The sequence below is a fragment of the Penicillium taxi genome (genome assembly GCF_028828555.1).
Source record: "Penicillium taxi strain IBT 34144 chromosome Unknown utg000003l_segment0_segment0, whole genome shotgun sequence".
NCBI classification, from domain to species: domain Eukaryota; kingdom Fungi; phylum Ascomycota; class Eurotiomycetes; order Eurotiales; family Aspergillaceae; genus Penicillium; species Penicillium taxi.
This window is the reverse complement of record NW_026643205.1, coordinates 3,781,408-3,796,717: the sequence shown is the minus strand read 5'-3', so window position 1 is coordinate 3,796,717 and position 15,310 is coordinate 3,781,408. Positions and strand designations below refer to the sequence as shown.

General features: G+C 46.3%; 7 protein-coding genes across 7 annotated transcripts; 2 read left to right on the top strand and 5 right to left on the bottom strand.

The window, feature by feature from the left end:
- Positions 1-464: 464 nt before the first annotated feature.
- N7495_004845 (intradiol ring-cleavage dioxygenase) lies at positions 465-1,748 on the bottom strand (the record flags this gene model as incomplete). Its single annotated transcript, XM_057207496.1, has 3 exons — positions 465-1,071; positions 1,121-1,448; positions 1,499-1,748. 3 exons carry the CDS (start codon positions 1,746-1,748, stop codon positions 465-467), a joined length of 1,185 nt encoding a protein of 394 aa, XP_057065176.1.
- A 2,756-nt stretch (positions 1,749-4,504) lies between these two features.
- On the bottom strand, positions 4,505-5,287 carry N7495_004844 (YoaK family protein; the record flags this gene model as incomplete). Its single annotated transcript, XM_057207495.1, has 1 exon — positions 4,505-5,287. One exon carries the CDS (start codon positions 5,285-5,287, stop codon positions 4,505-4,507), a length of 783 nt encoding a protein of 260 aa, XP_057065175.1.
- A 453-nt stretch (positions 5,288-5,740) lies between these two features.
- N7495_004843 (uncharacterized protein) lies at positions 5,741-8,090 on the bottom strand (the record flags this gene model as incomplete). Its single annotated transcript, XM_057207494.1, has 2 exons — positions 5,741-7,037; positions 7,090-8,090. The coding sequence occupies 2 exons, from the start codon at positions 8,088-8,090 to the stop codon at positions 5,741-5,743; spliced, it is 2,298 nt and encodes a 765-aa protein (XP_057065174.1).
- Positions 8,091-9,249: 1,159 nt separating this feature from the next.
- On the top strand, positions 9,250-9,762 carry N7495_004842 (uncharacterized protein; the record flags this gene model as incomplete). Its single annotated transcript, XM_057207493.1, has 1 exon — positions 9,250-9,762. The coding sequence occupies one exon, from the start codon at positions 9,250-9,252 to the stop codon at positions 9,760-9,762; it is 513 nt and encodes a 170-aa protein (XP_057065173.1).
- Positions 9,763-10,244: 482 nt separating this feature from the next.
- On the top strand, positions 10,245-11,917 carry N7495_004841 (uncharacterized protein; the record flags this gene model as incomplete). The annotated part of the gene is made up of 4 exons (XM_057207492.1): positions 10,245-10,937; positions 10,992-11,069; positions 11,117-11,489; positions 11,886-11,917. The coding sequence occupies 4 exons, from the start codon at positions 10,245-10,247 to the stop codon at positions 11,915-11,917; spliced, it is 1,176 nt and encodes a 391-aa protein (XP_057065172.1).
- Positions 11,918-12,720: 803 nt separating this feature from the next.
- On the bottom strand, positions 12,721-13,065 carry N7495_004840 (uncharacterized protein; the record flags this gene model as incomplete). The annotated part of the gene is made up of 1 exon (XM_057207491.1): positions 12,721-13,065. The coding sequence occupies one exon, from the start codon at positions 13,063-13,065 to the stop codon at positions 12,721-12,723; it is 345 nt and encodes a 114-aa protein (XP_057065171.1).
- Positions 13,066-13,230: 165 nt separating this feature from the next.
- Positions 13,231-15,225, bottom strand: N7495_004839 (uncharacterized protein; the record flags this gene model as incomplete). The annotated part of the gene is made up of 7 exons (XM_057207490.1): positions 13,231-13,407; positions 13,459-13,637; positions 13,696-13,703; positions 13,774-14,631; positions 14,693-14,746; positions 14,800-14,846; positions 14,920-15,225. The coding sequence occupies 7 exons, from the start codon at positions 15,223-15,225 to the stop codon at positions 13,231-13,233; spliced, it is 1,629 nt and encodes a 542-aa protein (XP_057065170.1).
- Positions 15,226-15,310: the final 85 nt, after the last annotated feature.

Genomic DNA, 15,310 nt, shown 5'->3' with positions numbered 1-15,310 from the left:
AGTTTTGAATAGTGGCGTTGCTTGAATTTTGTTGAAATTGCACTTAGTACGAGATTTTAAACGTGCATTGTATCATGTAGAGGTAGTTACCACTTATTAATAGCAGAGTTTAACTGTATCGTGAAGCAATAAGGGGTGAAACTTAATTAGGCGCAAGTTTCGAAAATCTAAATTCGAGATTCCAAATTTGTATTTTAAGATCTTGAAATTCAATAAAGCTTGCACCTCCTTTCTCTTCTCTATCTTTTCTCCAGCATGTTCTTTCTCGCTAACACTTACAATTAACATTGACGTCGTTTCTTAAGAGTCTACTTCTACAAATCCTTGTTCATTTGGATTAAAGAAAAATAAATTTATCGGCTGTTTCACAGGTGAATTCAGGGGAAATTTCCACGATCTACACTATCCGTTCCGATACGAGATGGTCAGATCAATTGTGGGTCAGCCGTCAATCCCGTTGCTGATCAATTAGCAATGGCGCCGCTGGAGGGTGTACCAGAAGGCACACCAGAGGGCACGCTGCCAGATGGTTTACTTCCGCCGCCACTGCCACCGTCGGCACCGCTCGAGTTCTCATGGCCACCATCCGCATCATAGTAAGCAGCAATGGAGTAGTAAGAGTTATTGGTATAGTCCAAGGTGCTGTTGATGCCAATCTGGATCCAAGCGAACAAACCATCATCCAAAGAATCACCAAGATAAATGTACTCGGGGAATGGGTCATATGCGCTGCTGGCCTGTAAGATGCTCCACATATCACCGGCATTTGTTGTGATGCTTTGGGTGTTCGTATTATAAGGATATGTATCCTCAACCGCTGATCGGAGGTCCTCGTTCCAGAAAAGTTGTCCATTGTGGGCAATACTCCCCGTTCCCACCTCGAGGGTTTTGTTGGGGAGAAGGGTTGCATTCAGATGGGTCAACAAATGAGTGTGGGTAGCTCGCCCATCATAGTGACCCGGGAAGATGGTGTTGAAGGTGACAACACCGTCTTTATCGGTCTCTTGGATACCACGTAGGTAGGTAGAGTCCCATCCATCTTCAGCATAGTTGCCAGACACGGAAATGCCACTATTTGGTCAGTACTATGAAGACAGAATGGGGAAAGCAGATCACATACCTATATATACCGGTAGCATTGGCATTCCAGATATCAACCAATGCCCCTGGAACAGGTTGGCACGTGTTGATGTCGATGTACTGAATCTCCAGAGCGATATCAACACCATCAGAGTATAAATCCTCCTTGACATTTTGACGCACAGCCTCACCCCATACATAATAGGGGCCGTCCGTGATAGTCGGGGTAAGGATGCAGCTCGTGTTAGCTGAGAAGATCACCGACTCTGAAGTAGCCGGACTATTGTTGAGGATATCGGTCTTGTTGTGATTAACAGCCTCCCACTTCTCAATATCAGCCAGAGTGCGACGCCACTTATCAGTACCTTCTCGATATAAGCCAATGATTTCTCCAAAAGTGTGTTGGGGGAAAAAATACCGGTGATACCGCGCTTTGCACGGAGCTGCTTGACAGCGTTCGCACGACGGGCAACATTTCGCTTTGCTAGATTCCGGGCATGCAGGCTGTTCTCACAGCCACCCAGGGACCGTTTAGCTGCAGCAGCATGGGCATCACGGAGGCGAATCTCCCGCTTCAGCACATGTGCATCGTGCTTCTCGCCCGGATGAGCGAGAGTAGGAACAGCCACACACGCTGCGGCGATGAGGAACTTGGAAAGCTGCACCATGATGAATTGAAGGCAAGAATAAATTGGAATTGACCGTTTTTCTAAGGCTGAGTGCTCCGAGCTTGACTTTTGAATGGAGTCTCATGACAGCCGGCTCAAGTCGGATTTAAGTATCCTCCTACTCCCTCGACGCGTAATACACCAACATAATTCCCAAGATCCATAGGCACGATATCCATCCGTGCAATTACGTATGTCTAGGGTGAGGGTTTCTAACATCCGTGCATCTCCTTCATTTCCCATACTAAGCAGGCCCAGAGGAACATGTTGCCAAGGCGTGGGACCTGAATTAGGGCTCAAGAAGTACGTGAGTGCTTGGCGGCCGCGTGTCTGGGACAACCTTGCGGAGACAACCCGACACACGCTTGGCAGGGATCGACGCCGGGTGGATAATTAGTGTTGACGTTGTTGAAACTGAAGCATTCAAAAATTGCATTTTTCAAGTCGGAAAGTGGGATCAAGACACATGGAGAAAGTTCTGGAAAAGTACGAGTTGAATGGCTAGCCATGGTCATTTACTTAGGGTAGTCACCACCGACTTCGCCCGAATATATCTAATTAGTGATTCCAGGAATTGACACAACATTGTGATACATCCCGAAGTCTCTATTTATGTACTAGTTTGAAATATGTGTACGATTTATTGGACATCAGTACCCCATACCTGGAGGTGACCTTGAAATAAGGGCCCACATGGCTGACTATCAACGGGAAAAATCTTGGAGAAGAACCGCGTCAGCACTATCTTCAATCCCCACCACTCTTCATCACTTGGTGTAAGCCAATTGGTACCGTTCAATTTGAAACTACCTTAATATGAAAATGAGTAGCTGACGAGGAAATGACGAGGAGGCGTGGGGACTTTAGGTAAGTATCAATAAATGACATAGTCTGAGCATCAAATATGAATATTAATCTATTGTCTAGACCAAGGGGATAGAAGAGGGGGCTGTGACCTACTAGGTGGTTAGCATGGTTTCTTTCACTAGCCATGGTCTAGCCCCTACAAAATTCCACCTAACAATGGATGCAGTGACTCTAATTGTATTTATTTATATTTCCCCGTGTTTGATTACGGGTCTGAAGACAGAATCTTCTCACCCTGAAGGGCCAAGTAGAGCTCCCTAACTTTCCCAGAGGACATCTCATTCCATAACTTTGGATGGTTTGACGATGCCATGAGCTCGATCCTGCAGCAAATCTGAAGGCAGAGCCAATCGCTAGTCCTAAAGGTGTTCCAAGGTTATCTCATAGGTACCTAGGTAGTGTGCGAGGAGCTAAGGTTACATTTTTCGTCTCCTTTTCCTTCACCTGTTCACTGTTTTTAATCACATTCATATTAACATTTACTCACTTAAAATTGAAATGATATTTCTTTCAATTCATCCATCTCTTAGTATTTACATCTTTCTTCAACCTTATACTTCACCCATTGCCAACGCACCATGTAAAAATATTTTTAGTCCGATGTGATGTAGTGGATCTTTCGAACGTGGTTGCGCAATCACCACTTCTCCATAAATTCCTTCGACATTCCTTCAAGCCCCTATAGAAGGCGGGATCTAGTGTGATATAGTGGGAACTTTCCAATGTGAATGAAGCAATCGACATACTATGAGGGCAATCCCTTGAGCAGACCTATATTGTTTACTGAGTCAAATCTCACCGATTACCTTGATCCAGAAAAGGCAATATGGCAGTTGAATGAGAATATGGTGGCATCTCACATGTTGAAACATCTAGGGCATAAATCCTTCAAGAGATGTGAATTTCCTTGTCTATAATCCGACATTCAATATCCTATTTCCACCGTATGAAGAAGCGCTCTAGAGCCTGCAGAGCTAGACTTGCTGATTCTTTCAGGCAATTTTCTTCTGGTAAGCACAGTCAACATGCCAGGGCAGTCTCGCCTTCTTTGTTACCCGAATGCAACCCAGTCAGTCCTATTTCCATAAAGCAGGACCACGCTCTATATGTGTTGTTATCCATCGGACCGATATGAATGGTCCAGTCGGTAATCAACAAATCGGGAGCTTAACTCTCAACTCTGCGGCGAAACAACTTAGAATTGACACACATCTTATAACCTATATGTACTACTTCATTGGAATGTAGTCTCTCTATCATTAGGTCGCTGTCATCCGACACTTCCCATGATCTCAATGATGATCGCTGGAGCACTTAACGGAAATGTCGGGGTCAGTCATCCAGGCCATGGTTGGTGAGCTGGTCAAAAGAACTCAGCATGAGCCCACGTATTCCAAGATTCTAATATATTTGATAGATGAATAATTGGTATCCTTTCGGCTGACGCATCACTCATAGCTCGGGCTATGCAGTCATGCCGTTTGTTTGGTCAATTGAACATATTCTCGGACCAGGGAAGCATATCGTTCTCTGTGAACATGATCAGTCCTACGCCACTAAGTCCGTTGGAGGGCTACTCATAAGTATATTATTCTCAAAGGATACCCGCGGACTCGGACGTTGAAAGAGAAGTCAAGAAAGGCAGATACGGTGGATTCTACCTGTTCAACCAAATCACAACCAGGTATCTTTCTGATACGTACACTTTGATTTATATATATATAGTTCGATTGCGTAGGTCCAGCCCACAACAGCAGCATTGAGGACAGCCGCAGATTGTAAGGTATAAGTTTCTTGTACTTCAGTGGGGTCCCCTCAGTATGAGCTAGAAAACCCTCTCGAACCGACTTCGTAAAGCCAAGAGTAGGTCTTCGGCACATTGACTTCCCTTACTCATCATGGTTCTCATCCACCTTCTTCCATCCCAGCCATGCAGTGAGAACTAGTGCCTTAAGAAATACCGCAGTCCATAGCGCGCCCATGATCCCCATCGAGCTATGTGACCATAAACCACCTAGCACAACGCCAAGCAAGAGAGAAATTACAGCACCGACGCGACGCATCTCCTCAACGTGGCCGAACACACCGGTAGAGAGTAGGGCCGGGTTAGAGAAAAGATCACAGTAGATACTCGTGAGAACAACACTTGTCAGACCATTAAAGTTCAGCACGCGACTAGTAACAGCCTGACCACTACTCTGGAATGCCACAAGCGCGATCGGCACCAAGACAAGCCAGCCAAGCGGGGTGTCGCGTGCCGGGCGATAAACAGTCACAACGACAGCAGCGATAGTGACACAGCACAATTGCAAGAAGAAAGAAGCACAAAGAACCCATCGCTTCCTAGGAGAGAACGTGCGATGGAAAGCAGCGAAGAAGATCGAGCCAAGACAGAAGCCGCAGATGGAGACGCCGGATTTGATCCACCGATCGTCATCAGTTCCAACAAGGCCCAGACCGAAATAGACGGTGTTTCCGGTCTGCATTGAGACGAAAGATCCCCATACGAAGACAGCTGAGCTATCCAGGAGTCCGGTTATAACATAGCAGATTAAGAGTAGTAGATCTCCGCCGCGTGTTGCAACTTCATCATGGAGGTAGTGGGATAGACGTTTGGAATGAGACGGAGCCTCGTTCCCTAGAAGACCTCTTGTCTCGTCGATGATAGACATGGCTTCGAAGGGATAGGGAGTAAGGATGTTCAACCACGTGGCTCCACGAAACGCGGTGAGTCGGTAGGCCCGTAGTCAAGTTCAACATATGTTTTAAGCGCTAGTTGTAATTGGTTTCATCTCCAAAATTATGAGATCCTAAAATTAAACATTGACAAGGCTATGATTCTGTGGCGTAAATCAAGGAATCCAGTACTTTGGTACGCCAAGAAATTGAGATTCTTTATTTCTCATTGGCTGGAATACCGAGATCCGTGTATTGGATTGTTGAGTTTCAAAAATGAGATTTTTCGAGATGAGAAACTGCTGGGGAGGATTCATGACAGAAATAGGAGAATTGATGATCTAAAATTTGACGCTGAATGTGACTAGCAGACTGCTAATTTTCATACCAGTTGACCTAGGTAGCACGACATATTTGGCTCCACGTGAGCCAAGCCCCTTATATCTGATCTAGACATTGATTACAGTCCCATTCTCCTTGCTAACAAAAGCAAGGAAATCTTTCAGAAGGTCATGCTCTGGATGGCCAACAACAAATACGGCGGGCTTTCCATACGGTGCTGAAACATTAGCCACGCTACCACCGTGATATTCAACGCCCGACCAAACATGAGTATAAGTCTCTTGGCCCGGGAAATAAACTTCCACGTACTGGCGACCCTCATCCAAGACAGGAGCGACGTACAAGTCAGCGCCGAGGAAGAAGCTTTCGTAGCTGATGTTCTTTGCTCGAACGTCGGTGGGATGGTAGATGACAGGCATTCTCAGCAAAGGCCACCCACGAGTCTTACTCTCAGTATCAAGGATGTTGCGACGGTATGGTGCCAAGCTTCGGAACAAACGAGCATTGTAGGCAAAGTATGAGTATGTGGACGTATTGGTGTAGAACTGCGTGTTGAAACTCGGAATGTTGCCCTCGTGCGACCGGAATACTGCACTGGAAACGGCAGCGAGTTCACCCCAGCGTCCTAGCAGCTCTGCCGTCCGATTGACGATAACGAGGGAGCTGTCCTCCTCCGAAACAATGGTTGTGTATCCACCAATCTCGACATGTCCATGAGCATAGCCAGACAGACCCATGTGGCCTGCAAGTGTGACGGCAGACTTGATTCCATCGTTGACGCCCCAATCAACATTTTGGTCTCCCACCCAGTACAGGTTCATGTACCGGTTTGCAGCCAAGGATGAAGATCTGTGCCAGATGATCGCTTCTGAGAAGTTGGAGACATTGCTAGCAAGAGAATGGTGTAGTTTGGCCCAGTCACGAGGATACTCGTTATGGTAAAGGCGGGCATCCACGCTCTTGTTCGAAAAGCTCGTGTCTGATAGGACAGGTGTATATTCACCGAAATCTCCCATGTATCCGGAGATATTGGCACTCCAAACTTGTTCAATAAGGACATCTTTGAACCAAGAAATCGTGGCCGGGTTTGTCAGATCTAAGATTCCGGCAGTGATTCCGGGTCCACTGGAGATAATAGCTGTGCTGTTGATAGTGCTGTTTTGAATCGTGTACTTAGCCTCATCTGCCTCCAAGAACAGATTTCGGCGATATCCATCGGGCTTGGTGGAAACATTTGCCAGAAATGGGTTGATGTAAGCCAAGGTTCTAACGTTGTGATCATCCCTCAAGGATTGAACGAACTCGGCCCATGTGGGATAGAGAGTTGAATCCGATTCCCAGTTCCACCACAAGCGCGAAATATTGACATCGAAGGCGGCAACACTTTGCAGATGAGTTCCTGACCTGTGCAAGTTAGTATCTTGAGAAGGAAATGGAAGAAAAACAAGTTCCTTACCAGTCTTGAAGCCAAACACCTGCAACAGGGCAAGACAAATTGAGGCCCTGGTCGACGATCTTATTAACCTTGGTCTGTCCGCCTTGGATACCAAGTATGGCACCCGTATCAACCCACTCAGGAAGCTCTGACATCCTCCCAGTATAGTCGGTAAGCTTGGTGATACCATCCAGTATATCGCTGGCCTGCAGGAAGTAACCATCAACAGCAAGTTCAGTATACCGCACAGTCACAATCTCAAGGTCGGTGAAATCAAAGGTAGCATATGCCGTCCTTTCTTCTGACAGATAGAAGACACGAGAAAAGGATGAGATGTATTGAGGGATAGCAGAATAAGTGGTGAACTTATCACCACCAGCGAAACCACCATCTTCATTTTCCAGATAGGTGACAGGCTGGTCTCCACGACCCACACCCCCTTCTCGAGTAAAGATGGGCACAGACTGATTTTTCAACGAGGCAAAGGACGCCTGCCCACCAAGTCCATAAAAGTCTTCCGACGCAGAGGAACGATAAGTCAAGAACAGCTTGCTTGCATCTAATGAAGACTGGGGATTGAGATCGATGTGAAAAGCCACACGATCAGTGAACTCAACAGGAACGTAGAAATTGATCACGAAGTCAATTTCAGCTGTTGAATTCCCACAACCTGAGAGTGATCCCTGAATGACTGCAGCTTGTTCATTGACACTTCTTGGCCAGGATTCTTTGCTGACGCTGCTAATTTTTTGCGACGTGCATTTGTTTGTGTCGATGTCTGTGATCTCGAAATTTCCACTTGAGTCCACGATCTCGTCGACTCCTGAACTCGCGCTCAGGAAAGGCTGGCCAGATACAGTTTCCCAGATCGTATTTTCTTCATGAGCGACCAGAAGGTGGTTGGTTTCGGAATTAACTGTGAGCGTGAACCCATTGCTAAGATCCGTTTCCCAGGAAGATTGAGCCGCTAGAGAAGATTGAACAGTAAAGCCAGACCATGCCCAGAGTACAGACCCAAGCATTTTGTGCTGAAATGGAATCTTGGTCTGATAAAATTAACCTAGTTAGTGGGAAAGGGACCTTGTTTTAAACCTGCATTTATCTTTAACCTTGATAAAGGAACCTCGGCCAGTTCTGACTCTTGCACGTCGGTTCGCTAGAAGAATTAGTTGCACCATTATACAAGAATTAGTTGCACCATTATACTACTAGTCTACGCCACAAGCTCCACAGTTTTAGTAATCCGGCTCGAGTCGAGTCCTCCGATTGAAAGCTGAGGGGAAAGTACGTGCCTGCCAATATTTGGTGTTCTCCGCACAAAATCATTGGCCACCACCCAAGCACGTCGTTGATAGCTAGAATGACAACGTCGTACCTAAAACGGAGGGTAATAAGTGACCCCCGCGAAAAAATGTATGGTACTGTAATCCAGAAATACAAACTGACCACCTGTAACTATATTACATTTTCACCATTTTTATACATATTAGTAATCAGGCTCAACCAAAAGGAAAGCTTCAAAATTATTGTTTATAAAGTGTCGGAATTTAATAACTAATCTCAGCTAAATAACAAATATCTGTAACGGGTCGATACCCGATAGTATGCGCAGTCCTTCCAGGGACTGCGCTCCCGGCTCCTGTGCGGAGCCGGACGAGCCATAAGAGCATATGGTCCCTAGGACCCTCTTCCCTTCCTTAGTTAGTCCTTCTTGTTTATTAATCGGATCTTTACAGTGTATAAATTCCTGCATTTATCCCGTAATATTAGGATTAACTCAACCGTTTTGTCGGAACATGGATATTGCAATCCTGCAATACCACAACCCGGAACAGAACAAACAGACCCCCGAGTCACGGGGGAATGACTATATGTCAACTTGGGCGAGGAAGTGGGATTATAAGAACTAATCAGAAGACTTCACAATCTCAAATATGTGTGTGTATTTGCAGTAGATGAATCGCACATATTTCACATCACCTTGCACACTATATACACTAAGAATCTAGGACGAACCATACTCTTTTCTATTATATATAGTATAATGTGCGAACCCTGTCCTTTCAACGTAGTTGATCGACAGGTTAGAGATCGCTGGCTGCTAGTTGAACTGATGTCATTCTTATTCCCAATCTACAGACGCCTCGTTTCATTGTGAAGACATTTCCAGCGGTCAGCGATATGCGCCCTTCTCTCCTCCTCACCTCCTCGGCCGATGTCAACCCCTCACCCATTTGGGAAAGACACCGCAGAGGCCCACGGGCTGATATGCATGTGGTCGTTTTGATGTACAAAGGACGCTTTGAAAATGCGTATTCACCCAACTGTCTTGAGCAGTTCTTTGCTCCTTTACGCTGTAGCTCTCTTTACGTGTATCTTCCCCACCACTATCGTACCGTGAGTCAGATGGCCCTCTCCTGGCCTCCCAAGGATTTGGGTAGACCCACCAGCTTCTCTCTCAGTCATCCGCAGATTGCATCGCAGTTTTCATGCCGTCATTACAGAACACATCAAGAAAATCAAGCGACCTGGAAGTGGGTGGACTGCAGATCTGACGCAATCACGGAGAAAGTCGTACATACAGAATACAGCGTACGTGGAATAGGTGGTCTAAAGGTTCCAGGTTTATTACGTTGTTTGCGCGTCCATCAAGCATACTGCTCAGATAACTTGGCGAATTTAGCAGTCAGTTAACCAGCTATAACAGCAGAGAGCATAAAGTAGAAGTCTTGCCAGCATTTCCGTCGCCCTTGCGTTCAGCTGAACGGCTCTCAACTTATTTATGTCGCAATTACCTTACGAATACTGCATGAAACCGGGTCTATAGATGATCCGTCGGCATAGCTTATGTAACTAGAATAGACCCATAAATAGCGAGCAATAGAGTCATTGATATCTTCAATTGGCCAGATACAGTAGAAATCGTGACAGCTCACATCCAGTCACAGCCGCTGTGGGTCAGCGTGGCGATCTTATCCGATCAGATGGACAAATCAGCGTGATTCCGGCTCGAACTAGAGAGATTATTGTCTCCACTATTCGTGACATGAGAGATTCGATGATGTCGTAGGGTGGATCTCTTCGAAACTATTTATTTGACTACATTCCCCGCATTGAGGGGTGTTGTGCAACACTCAATCTGACCGCACCCACCACGATCCCATTCTGTCACTATCATGTCTACCGAAAAGGATAGTGATTTGTATATGAGGCTGTTCGACAGCAAAGGACAAGGCAACTACCTCCTGTACCCTCCCACTTACGAGGATTTACATCCCGGATTCGTTGGCTTTTACAATTCTGATGAAGGTGTATGGCATGAACTTGCTGATTTGTCTGATCCGGACAAGCTCAAGGCGAAGGGATTCACAAAGCCCCCCTCGCGAGCTCTGCAGGAGATGAAGGCCGATGAAACCACTTGGGACTCGAGAACGTCCGAAAGCGAGTCGCAAAGCAGTCTCCGCGGCAATGTGGGTGCTTCTGGCGCCGCAGCCGGGGTCCCGGTCGAGGGGTCTGTGGACTTGAAATACAAGAAAGGCTCGTCCGGGAAGGCGGCGGTCGTCGCTAAAAGCGTGGTCAAATTCGAAATGTACAAGGAACCATTCGGGATGCCAATCAAAGAATGGGTCCAGGAGAATGCAAAGGCACTCCTTGGCGACTGCAAAGATAATATTGAAAAATATGGCCTCTGGGCCGTCCAGACAGTCTATATCGCCGATGAATGCGTCATTACCATGAACAAGGGTAACAGCTTGGACATCGATCTCGGGGCTGACGTTGGCGCAACCGGATTCGGCAAGATCGGCGGCGGTAGGGCCTTGATGGAAAAGCTCGACAGCCAAGGGTGGTCGTCATATGACTCGAAACCAGTAAGCTCGAGCTGCCCCGATTCACGGTACTGCAGCACTAATAACAACGGATAGGGCTCCAAGGGACGTGTGATCTCATTTGGTGGAGTGAAGTTCAAGCCGCGCAACTTTTCCAAGTTGTTCAGATCTTCAGTACGTTTTCACGCTTGGCATGATTATCATCTTCTAACAACATGTAGCTTCTCAAGGAGGTTGCCGTTATGGAGTCATCGCTGTCGAGCCCAACGGCCAAGCGACCTATCTTTGATGAGGAAGAAAACTTGACGGGTTTCGAGGATGTTCGACGTGTCCGAAGAGAAGACGGAGAGTTTGATATTATGAAGTTCGACAGAGCACCAAGTCGAAATGATGAAGAGAGTTCCGATGAAGATGAGCTCGAATGTGAGGGCATATCAGAGGAGGATGTTCAGGCAGAGAAGCAGTACCAGGAGGAGCAAAAGCAGGAGCGTGAACAGGTGATGCTGAAGAACTGGGAAGAATTCGTGGCAGAGACCGAAAATCTGAACAAACAGGCAAGAGAGGCAAATTCACAGCCGTCAAAGTCTGATAATGGTGCGAAGGGAATGAAAATTGAAACTATTACGCTGCAGCGTCCATAGTAGCTATCTGTACATAGTTGTACCTAGCCGATTAGTCTACAGGCGGCGGGGTAGAAGAGTCGACCCAACTACCCGGCCAGTAAAAACTTTATATTTCATATTTTGTGGGTAATATCATATATCATAATAAGTTTGTCGGGAAGCTAAAAAAAAATGTCATCGGGTACTAGTAAATAGTTAGAATAAATGGTAATATATAAGATTTGACTTGCGGTGCTTCAACCCGACTACCTACGATGCGGCAAGTAGTAAAATTAACAACCTCTTCGTGCCAATTTTGCGCCGCTAACATCAATGCTGTTCGCCCACCCCAGATTTTCTCGCAGTAATTAGGGCTGACATCCCTAAGTTGAGCAACATGTTGACTATCTCCTTGTGTAAATTTCACCTACTAGCGACAATGAATGCGAAACATCTGTATCGCAAGCTTAGATGACTCCTGTTGTGGAGAGAAGCAGCTTAATTGCGGCTGTATAACCATGCTCTGGTGCAAGATAAAGTGATTCAGATGCACCAATGAAATTTTCAACGGATAGAATCTGATTCTGATTCTTGTCGAGTTTATCGATTATTTCTTGCTTCCAGAAGAACAAGAGTCAAGGTCAGGCCAATCGAGCTTTCCGTCGACTCTGATTTTGACGTCAACACCGAGAGAAGCATACATATCGCCAACGAGGTTGAGGACGCAACTTCAAATGCATATTCAGAGGCTCCATGTCATTCAGAAATGCAAGAATCAGCGATGCAAAATTAGCGCCCTTCCATGTGGATATTGTAAGCATCCAAGATATCCCTTGCTAACCTGAGTGTCTTTGGGGTAACAGGACGCTGATTTTCATGCTTGGCCATGTTCCCAATATCATGGACCCTTTCAAAAGAGATAGATGGGTTGAGGTGAAGGGATATCGAATCTAGGGGTAAGTAAATGAATGGGAGTTCCGTTACTTGCAGTTAATGGTTCATCTCGGGGCTATTCACTTCACCCTAAACGTTGATCAAGAACAGGTCAATAGTTCTTCTCAGGCGAGATTATCGGCCTGTGTGTGGCTCAATCAAGTTTTTGTCAAAGACGTGTGGCTACAATCAGGTAGCGGTCTCGCTTGACTCGTGAAGCAACTCAAATGAATAATCAATGGCTATAATTTACCTAGGTACCTCCAAAAGGTCCGTTTTAGTACAATTTTTCACCCATTCAAGGATAGAAACAGCAAACAGAAGAGTAGATGAGTCAGGAAGGATTGATTAGATATATATAGTGCAATAGGATAGGAAAACTCTTTTTCTTTGTGAGGTGCATTTTGGGCAGTTGACCCATAGTACACAGATTGAGTTGCATTGGGACGACGAGTGATGAAACTGTCGTGTCGAGTTGCATGTGGGTAAAAGATTGGAATGAAGTCGCTTTTGGATGAGATAGGATCGCCCTTTGGCAGGAGTAGCATAGGGTAGGTCGCGTGGGCAATGCCAAGAACTTTGTCGGAATGTTTATGTGGGTTAACGTTTGCGGTTCTCTTCCAACAGAGAAGCATGGGGCTCTGATCAAACAAAGGCATCTGAAAGAAAGAAGCTTGGTTTGACTCCGTACATTAGAAACATAATTGTCGCAAGTGGGTGAATCGCAAATCGCAAATGGCATATCCGGGAAAATGGCTGGAACGTGGAAAGGCTGGAAGGCTGCAAAAGGGAGCGTCGAACTACACGGAGGAACCATCCTTCTTCTTCTCGGGGATGGAGTTAACGATTTCGCTTTCGGCAAGATCATCGGCAAAGGCTTCGATGACGGGACCTTTGTATACGGCTTTGCCGTACATGTACCAATAGCTTGTGGAGAACAGGATAACTCCGGCGAGGTATACAACGGAGTAGTTCATCTGTAGTCCGAATTAGCAACATGAGTAGCGAGTAGGAAGTTAAGCACGTACAGTATCCGCAGTGACTGGCATGTCAGTAGGGAGGATGAAGATTATACTGGCGAACAAGGTCCAAAGACAGGCCCAGGCGTTCACGTAGGGACTCAATGGACCCATGTGCCATGGACCACGCTCGAATTTGCCGAACATAAGCTTTGCTAAGATAGGAATACAGTAGCTCCAGTCCAAAGCTAAAACACATCTATGGTTAGCTTAAACAATTCACATTCTGTAGGTTGATTGACATACCGATGGCGCTGTGAAAGATGAGATGTTAGTCATGTTTACAATTCAGGATCATCTTTATGGGAGGGTTGATCGACTTACCATAGGGTGAAGATGCCGTTGATGGCAGTGTAGGATCCGAGACCGATCAAGTTGATGGCAATGCAGAAGAATACAGAGATCCAAACGGCATAGATAGGAGTGCCAGTCCAGGGATTAATCTTGGTCCAAACGTTGGAGAAAGGCAACATACGATCACGGGAGAAGGCGAAGATCGTACGGCCGAGAGACTGCATGGCAGTGAAGGTGACAAACTTGAGGATTATAAGTGCGGCAATAGTGAAGAACATACCGCCGCCCTTGCCAAGGCTATTGTAGAAGATCTGAGCAACAGGTTGACCCATCGCCGAACTAAGGATATCAGTCGGGTCGCCCATGCAGTAACAAAGGACGATGTTGAACAGAAAGCCAGCAAGATAGGTGAAGAGCATAGCCATGGAGATGGCCCAGGGAGCCTTCTTTTCCGGCTCGCTCATTTCCTCAGTAATGTGGGCAGTTGCATCGTAGTCGGTCATGGTCCAACTGACAGACAGGAAACCGAACAACCAGCTGAAACCGATTGGGGTCCAACCACTCGAGGCCTCGGTATGAGTGAAGACATACTCTGCCGTGTGCTTGTCCTTTGTCATCACAAGCAGTGCAATGGCGCATGCCACGAGAACGGCGATGTGGAAGAGCACGTAAATCTTGGTCATCTTCTCCATCCAATATGTTGAGAGCGAGTTGACCACACCAGTGGAGACTGTCAAGGCCGCCATGACTCCCACAGTTGTGTTTGTAGTGATTTCATATTCAAAGTCACGGCTCATGGACACAGCGGCCAAAAGCATTTGCGCTGCACCGTACTCGGAGGAAGCGACACCGGCGACCTGGCCTAGTAGATTGAGCCAGCCAGTTAACCTACGAAGTCGTCAATATTTTTTTTCTATTCTAACACGATTCAATAGAAATATTCTCTCACCAACTAATGGAAGGAACCCATCGTGGAGGTGCTAGACGAGAAACAGTGAAGTATCTATCAAACCGGTTAGCGCCATTTGTGATTCCAACCCTAAGGATGCAACTTACAGTCCACCAGCGGTTGGGTAAGCAGAGACCAGCTCTGCTACGGAGCACTATAATTCGCATTTGTAAGATGCTAAACTCGAGCGAAAACACAGAGAGAAGAAGAAGAAAAAAAATACTTACAGCAATACACATACAACCCAAACCAGAGACGAGCCAACACCAGACAACGGCACTACTACCACCAGCGTTCAGAGGATATGACATGGTGGTCATAATCGTGGCGAAAACACCACTGATACTGACAGCAAAGGAAAAAGTAGCCAAATATCCAAACTCTCGCTTGAACACTGGATTGTAACCGAACTCGGCGGCCAATTCAGCATCAGCATGATTCATACCCTCAATGGCAACTTTAGTAGGTTGGCCATCAGCGCCGACGAGATGAACTTGGCGATGCCTAAGATCAGGTTGTGAAATTGTATCCATGTTGGATAAATTTGATGGGTGCTAGTAGGTAAAACGGCAAGATAGGTGCAGGAAGGAAAATGATAAATAAGCCAAAAAAAGAAAA